The sequence below is a fragment of the Aethalodelphis obliquidens genome, unplaced genomic scaffold (assembly GCF_003676395.1).
Source record: "Aethalodelphis obliquidens isolate GAN/ISIS:26980383/991018 unplaced genomic scaffold, ASM367639v1 scaffold8, whole genome shotgun sequence".
Lineage (NCBI taxonomy): Eukaryota > Metazoa > Chordata > Mammalia > Artiodactyla > Delphinidae > Aethalodelphis > Aethalodelphis obliquidens.
In genome coordinates this window covers 53,232,399-53,244,726 of record NW_020837952.1, presented here as the reverse complement: position 1 = coordinate 53,244,726, position 12,328 = coordinate 53,232,399, and the positions used below count along the sequence as shown (strand labels likewise).

The 12,328-nt window shown below is 47.3% G+C and overlaps 1 protein-coding gene across 10 annotated transcripts in view; it reads left to right on the top strand.

The window, feature by feature from the left end:
• The first annotated feature begins 1,065 nt into the window (after nucleotides 1–1,065).
• The window catches only part of RBFOX2 (RNA binding fox-1 homolog 2), a 262,326-nt gene continuing 251,063 nt past the window's right edge, over nucleotides 1,066–12,328 (top strand). For 3 of the 10 annotated variants that reach the window (XM_027107503.1, XM_027107501.1, XM_027107506.1), the window contains exon 1: nucleotides 1,068–1,750. In XM_027107503.1, the coding sequence (XP_026963304.1) occupies nucleotides 1,568–1,750 (183 nt within the window). In that variant the 5' untranslated portion in view covers nucleotides 1,068–1,567. Of the gene's footprint in view, nucleotides 1,751–12,328 lie in introns of all 10 variants that reach the window. The other 7 variants (XM_027107500.1, XM_027107514.1, XM_027107499.1 and 4 more) reach the window with 4 other exon arrangements.

Genomic DNA, 12,328 nt, shown 5'->3' with positions numbered 1-12,328 from the left:
GCAGCACCCCTTTCCCCAACCCACGCCAGGTGTAACAACCAAAAATATCTCCAGATGTTGACAGATATCCTGGGGGAGAGGGGTAGGTGCAAAATCGTCCCTGCTTTCAAACCAATGATCTAAATCATCTCATCATTTTGCAATCGATGGAACAGGGGTGGGTACGACATGGAACCCAGAGAAAGTGGATGCTGCCTTAGCCCTTATAGTCGGTAAGAAAGAGAAGCTATTGCACAAATATCTCTAATTGCACGAAGTTGATAAGCAATAAAGTGTTAGGCAGCAAGGTGCAAAGAAAGAGAATATGATCTGTTTTCCTGAGATATGGATCTGCCAGTTTTTATCTGCAGGACTTAACCAAGGTTCAGGTTCACCATCAATGAAACAGAGATCATGGTATCTACTCTGCTTATACCACCGTCTCCAGAACGGGTCTGTGAATCCATTGTGCAAACTGTGAAGCTCTTACAGACATCAGGTATTATTAAGATGACCACAAATGTGATAATAATTATGATTAGAGTAAAGGCGTTCAGGACTGGGGAGAGAGGCCTGTAGTGGTGGCTTCATTCCTGGACTTTCCAACTCGAGATCCCCATTCTCCTGCGGGAGAGGGAGCAAGCAAAGACCTCTCTCCCCCAGAGCGCCTCTTCTCTCGCCTGGAACCGACGCGGCCAGATGGGCGAATTCTCTGCACAACTCTGCACAGCGAGTCCCGCCAGAGGGAGATGCTACGCGGCCTCGGGCCTCTCAAGCTCCGCCCTTTCTAGGCTGTGGCCCCGCCCTTAGGGAAACAGACTCCGCCCCCTCCGCCCTGCAACTCCAGCCGCGCGGTACCTCCAGGACAATCCCTCGACCGCGCCGTAAATCCCCGAGCTCCCCCGATCTCTTCCCGGCCTCCCTCGGGCGCCCGGAGCGGAGGCGGCGGAGATTGCCGAGGGGCGCTGGCCCCGCCCCCTCCGCGGGCTCGGCCGCCGCCCCCCTCCCTCCTCCCCAGCCGCCCCGGCCTCCCGCGCGGGCTGGAGTCCCAGATCCCGGGCCCTCCCTCCTTCTTTCTCTCTCCCCGCCTTCCCGGGGCTGCCACAGTGGCGGGTCGGAGGATCCCAGCCAGTCAGCTCGTTCCGGCCTCGAGCCCCACCTCACGGCAAATAAACACCCCTCCCCACGCCTAGGGAGCCCGGACCGCCCCCTTCCTCCCTCGGCCCGGTGTGTGGCGAGGGCCAGTGTAAGGGAACGAGCGCGGGCTGGCGGGCTAGCTTCGTGAGTCCGCGAGGCGGGGCGCGTGTCGGGCCGGGCCGGGCCGGAGATCGTGTGTGCGCGTAGGGGCGCGAACGAGTGCCCGTCGCGACCCGCCGGCTGCCCCGAGTCGGGAAGCCGGCCTGCCAGCGACCAGCGGCGACCGCCCGCCACCGGCGAGGGGGAGCCGGGCCCGCGCGCGCACGCACGTACGCACGCGTGGGCGGGGGCAGGCGCGCGCCCGCCTGTCGCGACAGTCGGGGCCGAGGCCCAGGGGGAGGTGGCCTGTGGCGGGTCGCCGGGCTCCCGGAGGCGAGGGGGGCGCGGGCGGATGGCGGAAGGCGCCCAGCCGCAGCAGCCGCCTCAGCTCGGGCCCGGCGCCGCTGCCCGGGGGATGAAGCGGGAGTCGGAGCTGGAGCTGCCGGTGCCCGGAGGGGGAGGAGACGGAGCCGAACCCGGCCTGAGCAAGCGGCCGCGCACCGAGGAGGCGGCGGCCGACGGCGGCGGGATGCAGGTGACCATGCGGGGCGGGTGCCCAGTTACCGCGGGGGTGCGGCGCGGGGGCCGCGGGGCGGCTCGGGACTCCCGGGCTTGGAGCGGGGAGGGCTGCCCGGGGTCCCGGCTTGGAGGTGGGAGGGGGCCGGTCGGGGCCTGCTTGGAAGGTGGGGCGAGCCCCGGCTTGGACGCGAAGGGTGCAGGTGGAACCTGGTGTGCCCCGGAGGGTCCTGATCCCTGAGGGGACGGGGGGCCACGTCGCATGAATAGGTGTTGGGAGGAAATGCTTGAGATGGATTCCATTTCTTCAAACCCTTCCTTAGTTCCTTGGGGTGGGGTGGAAGCCAAGAGATCCTGGGTCTGGTGTCCAGAGAGCCGGAGACCCAGTCAAGGACGGGGAGAGAGTGGTGGGAAACCTTCCGCAAAGAGGGAGTACCTTTTTGTCAGCCCCTCGACACGCAACTGGGATGGAGAAGGGGAGCGACATAGAAAGGAGAGGAGTGAAAAGCGAGAAACCTCCTCGAGAGCCCAAAGGGGATGTGGCTTAGATTGTGGGTTAAATCAGTTCCACAAGGAGTGTGAGAAGTACGAGGAGGTGGGTAGTGTTAGGGGACGCCGTGGTGCTCGAACTCATTAACTTTGTGGAGCTACTGAGTCTGGCGACACAGGACCTGCCCCTCCTGTACTTTGCCAGTTGCATTTTATATAGCTGGGGCACCTACTAGTTCTTTAATGTCCTGGGGTATAAAAGAAAATTTATAGGGTTGTTAGAAGACTGGATTCTGAGTTGTGGACTCAGGGAGAAGCTGGTTGATTTGGATAGGGACTGGCAAATGTAGTGACGATGTCAGTTGACTTCGTAATTGGAGGAAGATCGTGAAACCTTCCCAGGTTTTAGGATTTGGTCTCTGTTCAGAACATACTTACTATGAAAGGGTGAGGCTTACCTACCAGCAGTCGTTTAGACTTCTGCCTAATTCTCTTAGAATCACAGAATGTTAGAGATAGAAGGGACCAGAGACATCATCTTTGACCGGAGTTCTTAACCTGGATAGACTTGGAAGATTCTTATGCAAAATAGAACTCTTTGGTGGGAGAAAGTCAACAGTTTTCATCTTTTTTTATTCAAGTCCCAAAATGTTTTAACTACCTCATTGTACAGATGGGGAATCAAAAATCCAGAGCAGACTAGTGACTTGCCTAGGGCCACTCACTTAGCTGGTAGTAAAACTAGAGCTAGAAGCCTAGTCTTCTAATTCCTATTCCTGTGCTCTCTCCATTACAGCACTCTTGGAAATCTCTGCAGTGCTAAAAGACTTCCTGTGCTCTTCTCTCTCTGCTTTTCAAGGCTCTGTCTGACTTCCTGTGTTAGAGACGGAGCTGTATTTAAGCCTGGCATGTTTGCTGTGCGCTTCTTGGTCTCCCTTGCAGAGGCTGCTCTATTACTTGTGTTGACTTCGGTAAAGTGACCCTCTTGGTGTTTATTTTTGAATTCTTTTGTTTCGTTTGCCTCCTTTTGTTCTCCATTTGAACTCCCTCAGGCAGAGGGCTTGTGAGAAGTAAAAGCTCGGGCCATGGAGAAAATATAGAGGAATATGGGGAGACTTAAGGTGAGGTGGGTTAACACTGGATGACGAGGAGAGAAGATTGGATGTGGGTGCTGGTGAGCATGTTCTGCTTGGTGTGTGCATAGATCTGTGTCTGTCTGTATTCATTTATCGTTTCTGTCAATCGTGGTTAATAGTGAGACTCCCACTGCCTTCCCCACCTTTCCTTCTGGGGCCCATTGTTTGCTGGTTGCCTTCAAATTGGCCGAGGATAGTAGTATTTGGAAATGGAGCAGTGTATAGGGACTTTGGAGTATGCAGAGGAAGCAGTGGATTAGGTCCTTTGGGTACAGATGGGCAACTTAGAATTATCCCACAGAGAATCCTTTTTTCACTCTGTGTACTTGTGGATCTTTATTTATTTTTCAGTTTATGCATTCTCATTGTTGTAGTTCCAGTATACCATGTGACACAGGTATGCAGATCATCCCTGATTTAGCCCCCTACCTTCAACTACCTGTATGGTTCTGGGAAAATCCCTTCTTTGGGGGCCTCTGTTTCCTTGGTTGTAAAATACAGTGTTGGTACAGGATGATTTCTAAGTTATCTCTAAAAAAATATGGCAAGTTCCCTGACCTTAAGGTACTTAGTGTCTGCAATCTAGGTGGGGAGCCAAAATGGGTGAAAAGTTATAAAAAAAGAAAAAAGTGCACGTGTGTGGGTACGTATATGTATGTGTATCATACATAGGTATGTATGCATATCATATATATATGTAGATATATATGTATATATATATATGTGAATTTTTTTGGTAAGTTCCAGAGGAATGGAAGTAGAGATACCACAGGGTAGATGTGTGTTGCAAGACATTGCAAAATTTAGAGCCAAAGCATGCAGAGGATTTGTGCCACTGGGGCCAGAAGAAAGAGGTGGTCATTCTTGCCAAAATGGTCAAGGAAAGTTTTATGGGGAGGTTGAAATTTGAGGTATAATTGGGAGTAAAGGAAAAATAATGTTCATGAAAAGATAAAATTTAAGCCTAGGTCACCTACATCCCTGGGACCTTCCTATCATTCTGATAAGAAGGATAGGATATTTAATATTCATTTAACTGATGTTTATTGAACAGCTGCTAAGTGCCAGGCCCTGTTTTAGAGCCCAGGAAATATGGTAGTAAACAAAACAAAGACTCCGCTCTCATGGAACTAATATTCTAATTGAAAGGGACAGACAGTAAAGAAATCAACTATTATTTGGTGGTCCTAAGTGCTAAGAAGAAAAATAAAACAGGGGAAGGGGTAGAGAGTGGTGAGGAGGATGGTTAGGGCATCTCTGATAGGTGACCTTTGGATGACCTGAGGGAATGGGCCTGTTCAGATATTTAAGGGAAGAGCGTTCAGGCAGAGAACTGTGGGTACAGAGGCATTGACGGAGGAGTGCGCTTGATGTGTTTGAGAACAAGAAACCAGTGTAGCTGGAGGAGAACGAGCAGGGGTGAGGCAGTTTTAGGAAATATCAGCGGTGTAGACATGCCTATAGGCCCACGTAAACATACACATAAAAAATCTAGAGTAACTTGCTTTTTGGTATATGGGTTTGTCTTAAAGCACATGTTTTTTTTCTTATATCTTAACACAAATGGAGTTTCTCGGAGGTCATAGCTCTTCTGGGACGCCTTCCCTGACAGCTTAGTTCACACCAGTCAGACCCTCCTCTTGCCTCCTGTTTGTGTTGATGCTAAATTATGCATCATCTTGTATTGTCCTTTCATTGTTTTATTCTTGCTTCCCTAGTGATGCTGTAAGCTTCTAGAAGACAGGAACTATATTTTCTTCGTAGTTATCCTTTGTAATACCTCACAGTTTTGGGCACATAGTAAGTGCTCAATGCCTGTTAGGTTGAAGTTGAAATTTTACCTTTTTTAAATAATTAAGGGATAGAAAAAAATCATGAAATTTAGGGGTGAAAGTTCTTTCCAGAAATTCCCCAATCTTTTGAGTGTCAAAGGATTAACCCTTTTTTTTTTTTTTTTTTTAACAGGAGTTAGTTTCCCAAGACTATGGCTTAGAGCTACAGCTCTAAGCTGCAGATTCCAACCCTGTTGAGTTACAGCCACTAAACTTTTGGGATAAATCATTACTTCCCCAAGTGGAGCACCAGGGACACAAGAGAGTCTGTGGTGCTTCTGTTATAATCCTTATGCTAAGAAGGAACCCTAGAGAGGAGAGGACGGGTCACTCCTTTTCAAGGCCAGTATCCAGAAGCTTTATGTGGATGGCAGAGGAGTTCACACAGCCCTGGAAACAGTTTAGAATTAGAGAACCCTGCACTGTAGAGTAGGAGGGAAGAGACAAATTCAACCTGAAAACTGAAACACAGCTTGAGAGATGTAGTTAGTTGTTAAAGGGGGTATTTGGAAATATTGTACTCTAACCTGGTAGAAAGTTAAGTGAGTTATATATATAGATATTAGAGGTTTGTTTCACTTTAAGCAAGTCTGATATATGTGAAAAATTTGGGCTTTATTAAACATACCGGGGAGTAAATTCTTTTGTTCAGCTCTTCTAGTGAATATAAACAATTTGATGAGCAAAAATTCAATTTTTGTGCAACTTTCTAGGAACTTAGCTGCTTCATAAGGCAAGGTGCACCTTAATTATTATTTCTAGCTTTCAGCAAAATTCTTTATGGTAGTGAAATGTTGGAATGTGATTGTTACATGGCTAACTAACTGCTTCTGACCATAGAGTCATAAATCCATTGTAGCTAAGTGAGTTCAGAAGTTGTTCATGTTAGTGGTGAATCAGCCACTAGTAGCAGGAAGACTTTCTGGTCTCAGGGAAGGGCTTCCAGGTAGCCTGTAATTGCTCTGTAGATACTGTATTTCTTGAAGTACTTTATCTTCCCATTTGCTTGGTTCTGGGTTTCTTTCCTCCTAGGTGGATGTCTCTTTGGACTTCGAGCGTTTGGTGCTGAAACTGAACGTGGTGCTACCATTTGGGTAGAGTTATAAAAACGATGTGCTTTCCTTCAAAGTGATTTTTTGAACTATATCTCACTAAAATTATTGAATTTTCCATTTCTACATGTCTTAATCTGCTTAGGCACCCTAACAAAATACCATAGACTGGGTGGCTTAAACAACAGAAATTTGTTTCTCACAGTTCCAGAGGCTGGAAGTCCAAGATCAAGGTGCTGGCAGATTTGGTGTCTGGCGAGGGCTCTCTTCCTGGCTTGCAGCCAGCTGCCTTCTTGCTTTGTGTGCTCTGTGCTCACATGGCCTTTTCCCCATGTATGCTAGTGGACACACACACACAGAGATCTCTTCCTCTTCTTATAAGGGTCCTAATCCCAACATGGGGGTCCTACCCACATGACCTAATCACCTCCCAACAGCCCCACCTCCAAATGCCATCATACTGTGGGCTAGGGCTTCAAGATATTAGTTTGGGAGGGGACACAGACATTCATCCCATAATACTACCAGAGTGGTAAATATTGTAGTTGGAGAAATTGAGGCACAGTCATGTAAAAATTACTAATTTCTTTCAAGCCTCACAAGGAAGCTTGTGATTGTGAAACTGGGAATGTCTTTGAGAAGGAGAAAGATCTGAATTCAAAGTAGAATTATTCTTCATGGCAACTCAAGAGATTAGCCTGAGTTGAATTTGTCTCCTAACTTCCTCTCCCGTTTTTCTAGCCACGTTGTCATTTTTTTTTCTCTATCATACTGACATGTGAACACAACAAAAAGCTAACTAGAGATTTAACTTTCATTTTGATATAAAGCAGACTGATGCAGACAGGCCTCAAGATTACAGGGCTGGGAAAGAAATTCAGTGTACTACTTGGTGTAAACAAGAATGTTGCTAGTGAATCTCTGGTTTGGCATCTCTCAGGCCATCAGTTTGATATCAGGCTTTAATAATTTGTGGAAAAAATAAAGATGGTCATTTTAGTGAATGGACTTGTTTGAATTGTTTTTTGATATGCATTTGTAAAGCGTGGTAAACATCTTTTTCTGGGGCAAATGTGTACTTCCTTCAGAGACAGAAGGGAAGAGCATGCGAGACGGTGGAAAGGAAATGGCAGTAATTGGAGCATGAGCAAACAGATGGAGGAGGGATGGCCAGTGCATGTGGTGTTTAGGTGGCCCCTAGGAGTATTGAGTTTCCTATTCTTCTCCCCCACAGCCCCAGTACAAGCAGGCAGCTTACATGGCTAAGGTTTCATTATCTAATCCATCACAGATCAGCCTGAATAAACCCATTGGCTGGCGCTGATCTAGTTAGGAGGGTAGTGCAAAGCTGCTTGAGCCAGGATTGGGGCAAATCGGATCAGAACTGCCATGTGAATCCTGGACATATTTCTGTAATTTGGGTGGTAAAGTAGTTTGAGAAATCATTTAAGAGAGCGCAGCGAGAGCAAGCAATCAGCCATGAGTGTTTTCAGATGTTGTCTAAGAGACCCTGAGGGGAAGGGTATGGAGGATTTGATATATTTCACTGGAGTATAGTCAGGTTGCTTTGATTATTTGAGTCTGAACAGTTTTTGGCCACTAATGCTCAGGAGTGACCTTTTTGGAGCATTTGAAGATTCCAGTTGTGATCACTCATTTGTGTCTTCTCTGAGTGATTCCTTCATCTGAGACTGTATAATGTGCTTCCCCTCTCAATTTTTAAAGGGGAGAGATACTGTTGCTATTATTATTACCAACCTTAATATGTCATTATGTTTGTTATCCATACATACTTGAAGTATGGTGTAGTGAAAGAAACACTATTTAGAATTTCTCATATTGGGGTTTGAATCCTGGTTCCTCCACCTACCAACCAACTGAATGACCTTTGGTAAGATATTTAACATCTGAGCTCCTGTTTACACATCTGTGAACTGGGGGAATTACTGCATACGCTGATGAGCTGCTATAATGAGAAACTGAGATTATTTAAAGTTCTCATCATGGAGCTCGGCAGTAAATGTTTATTTCTTGCCTCCCTTATAACCTGCTACACAGCACTCAACGAGTTCCTGCTTACTGCTCAATCAGCATGGAGTGGTTAACGTGCTTCTGATTTATTAAGTGCCGGAGTTGGGAGTTACCTGAGATGAGCATTGTGTGAAACTGGGAAATCTAATTGGTTTGACATCCACGTGGAGGAGGCGAATGGACCTTGTCATGGTGGTCTCTCCAATGAGAGGAAGAGGAGACATTCTCTTCTTTGCTAAGGACTAAAAGGACTCCTGAAATGTCACTGTCCCTGCATTGGGCATGTGGACATTTCAGGAAGCTGTGGGATCTCTCCTGGGAGTGTGGGTGACAGAGGCACTGGCTGTTTTGGTGGTACTTGGGATGCAGGAGTGGCGAAAATGTCATTTTGTTCCAAATTTTATAAGGTTTGTTGGTTAAATGTATTGCATCCAATAGATGGCACGTTTTGTTCTCATTTTTGTTTGTGGAAATTGGGCTGGGATGCATTTGTCTCTTGTGGTCTCTTTCTGGACTCTTCAAACCCACCTTCCTGACTACTAACAGATTCATCCATCTAAAAGAGCTCAAAATGATTTGATAGCTTATCTTTGACTTGTGGATAAAGTCCATTCCGTTTGGCCTACCAGGTCCTTCTGGCCTGACTTGTGCCTGCCTTTCCAGCTTCTTTCTACACTCCACCTCCAAGTCCATGGCAAGGGACTTGCAGCTTCCTGAGCACGCTATGCTGCCCAGGCTCATTCATACCTCTGTGCTTTTGTTTCTGTTCCACCTGAAATTCCTGCCTCACATCTCTCTCTCATTTGTAAGGCTCAGTCTTCAAGAATAAGTTGGGATACTGATTCCTCCTGGATGCCTTTTGTCACTGCTCCCATCCCTCCCACATTCTTGCTGCTTTCCAGAACATCATGTCCAGACCTCTGTTTTAGGACTTTTAGATTAACATTTGTTCAACTGTCTGCCCCTCTACCCCCACCAGACTGTGAGATCAGGGGAGCCTTTGGGATCCATAGGATCTTGCACTGTGCCTGGGCCGGAGTAAGAAACTGTCCTTCTTGTTGAAGTGAACTTTGTCTTCCTGCTCCTCGGTTGGGGCCAGCAGATGGCTTTAATTGTTTTTCCAGATTTTCCCTGGGGGGTCTAGTCCTTGGTCTGCTTTCCAGCTCCTCTGAAGACTAGGTGTTGTGGGATTTGTGAATGGTACCTGATCTTCCCATTGATATCAGGGTTAAAGGTGAGAGAGGGGTCTTTGAAAACCGGAGCTGGGGTGGAACTTAACTACCGAATGTGTCGGGTGGGCATGGCAACCTGATGTTTCATTTCCTGTGCTCAGATATTAATTGAGAGCACGTGCATATGTATAAAAAGTGCCTTTGTGATGGGGTGGCTGAGGAAAGTAGAGGAACCACACGATTAAGGGGCAATTAGAGCTAACCTGTTCCAGTTCATTGGAGCAGGCTGTTGACCTACCTTTTACGGTGCTGCTGAGAGATTCTGGAGTGTTGCAGTTCAGATGTATTACCACCATTTGGGAGTAAACCCATTTGATCGACTGTGGACTTTAGCCTTTCCGTTCCCAACCAGTGAATTTCATAAGCTATTATAGCTTGTTTTTATGGATGCAGGAAAAATACCCAACTGAGACACCTCACGGAATATATGCTATTTTTCAGATCATTCTTTGGCTATGTTTGAAAATGAGGATAATTGATGCGTTCTTTTATTTTTATTTTTTTGGTCTGCGTAGGGTCTTAGTTGCTGTGTGCAGGCTTTCTCTAGTTGTGGCGAGCCAGGGCTACTGTTTGTTGCAGTGCACAGGCTTCTCATGCAGTGGCTTCTCTTGTTGCAGAGCACGGGCTCTAGGCGTGTGGGCTTATGTAGTTGCAGCAGGCGGGCTCAGTAGTTGTGGCTCGCGGGCTCTAGAGCGCAGGCTCAGTAGTTGTGGCACACAGGCTTAGTTGCTCTGCGGCATGTGGGATCTTCCCAGACCAGGGCTCGAAACTGTGTCCCCTGCACTGGCAGGCAGATTCTTAACCACTGTGCCACCAGGGAAGTCCCTGATATAGATCTTTTAAATCTCAGCTTTGGAGACAGATTCATAGAAGTATTTTACAGGAATCTTCTCTCCCTGGCCCTTGCTATCCCCACCTCCTTCCCTTTCAGCTTCTGATTTGTGCTCCTATGTAATCCTCGCCTGTTTTCCAGCCTTGAGACTTCCCTTGCTAGTTTAGTTGGGGCCTCTTTAAAGGCAAATGGGCATACTTTATAGTGCCTCTGGCTTTTTGGATTCTGAGTGAATAAAGCAGGTTCTAAAAAGGGAATGAGAGAGACCAGTTATATCACTTCCTTCTGACGTGTTCTGCACATACGTGGCATCTAGAAATTTCAGCTGAGGATTCAAGGCACAGCACACATGATAAGTACCACTTATGAAGTAGATGACAATTTTGAATAACCAAACGATAATGGTTGAGTAACTGCTTAGAAACCTATTTTCCCAAGGGTGGAAACCGAGCCTTTGAAATTTAGACTTCCACATGGGTGTGTTCAACCATAATACTCGGATTTTTTAGGGACCTAAGTCCCTAGATAATACCCTGGTATGTGGGACTTTTCCTATATAGGGGCTGGTTCCCTGGTTTCTGCTTTGCCGAGGAAAAGAGGTTTTGCACTGAGTATTGGATATTTTATGCCAAGCATATGGTTTTTGAGGAGGCATACTGTTTATTTTTCTTTGGGGCTGCATTGATTTAGCTGGATCCTAAATTGTTAATACCACAAGCAAAGCATGATTTCTTGTGAGGGATGGGCGGGGGAAGCTGTGGGAGTCTTTCAGCTTTGGGGTTCGGGGTGGGGAGCAGGAGCCACGCTGGTAGAACGAGAGGAGCTGCACACGTGGTCTCGGGGCGCCGTGGGGTTTGCATGTGGGCTCCAGCGCATGCTGGAGTTGGAACACTTTTGGAACTGAGGCTCATGGGAAGTTCTTCCAGTTGCTTTATTTTGAGCAGCTTTTTCCTCTGCAGATCGGCAGCTGTTTGGAGGAGGGGGCATTCGTTGCTGTCAGCCAGGATGATTTCCAGAGCAGACCTGTATGGATTTCATTTAGGGATTTATTTCAGGGGTATGTGGCCTGTCGTGAGTCAAGAGGACTTTGGTTCCATTTTCCTGGAAGTTGGTGGGCTTCTGTGAGCCTGCTCTATTTATCTTGGACGGTTAGGCGAGTAAAAAAGCAGCTGCATAGTTAGCCCTTGTTGCAGGGAGCTTAGTTTCATAGGTCATCCTCTCGGGGATTTTTGTACAGTCACATTTACAACCTTGAGTTTTCTTTGCCTTTTTTCCCCGTCTCTTTTTCCTTCTGAAGTTCAGTGCTCCATAAAAATTCTGAGGAAGGTGGGTAATAATTTGGGGTAGAAGACAGGAATTGTTTAGTTTCCTCCCCACCCCCATTTCTTGCCCAGCCTTCCCCCACCCCCATCCTTTGCAAAAGAATCTGCAAATGAGGTCGCTTATCCCCTAGTCAGACTGGCTTGTCCCCTGATCTGTCTGAATATGTGGCTTTGACAGCTTTTACCTGCTATTTCTTGGTTTCTAGGGGAGGGGATAGTAAGATCGTGTGATTTCAAAGCAAGAACTGGCGAAATTGGGAGACGTCTTGTGGTGGCTCCCAGCACCCACAAAGCTGAGCTCATTGGCTTGCACCTCATACAGACTTCCAGGAACTCTGTCACTGTCGGTGGCTGGCACGATGGCCTTGAGGACTTTGTTGGCACTTCAGGAAGTCTCCACAGTGGCTGCCTCTCACAGTGGGAGCGCTGACAAAGCTTATGGGGAGTCAGTAGCACTTGTTTTGAAAGTATGACTCTGGTCTTAGGCTGCACATCTCTGTGAGGGGTCAGAGGTGGCCTTGTGTGAAGAATGGAGAGTAGTGCTCTACACCTGTCGCTTAGGTGGCCCATTTCTTATTTGTCTGTGTTTGCTATCCTCACATACAAATTTTATGGTGTGTTTTGTATGTTGTGTTCACACTTGAAGCCATAGCCTGATTTGTGACTTTTAG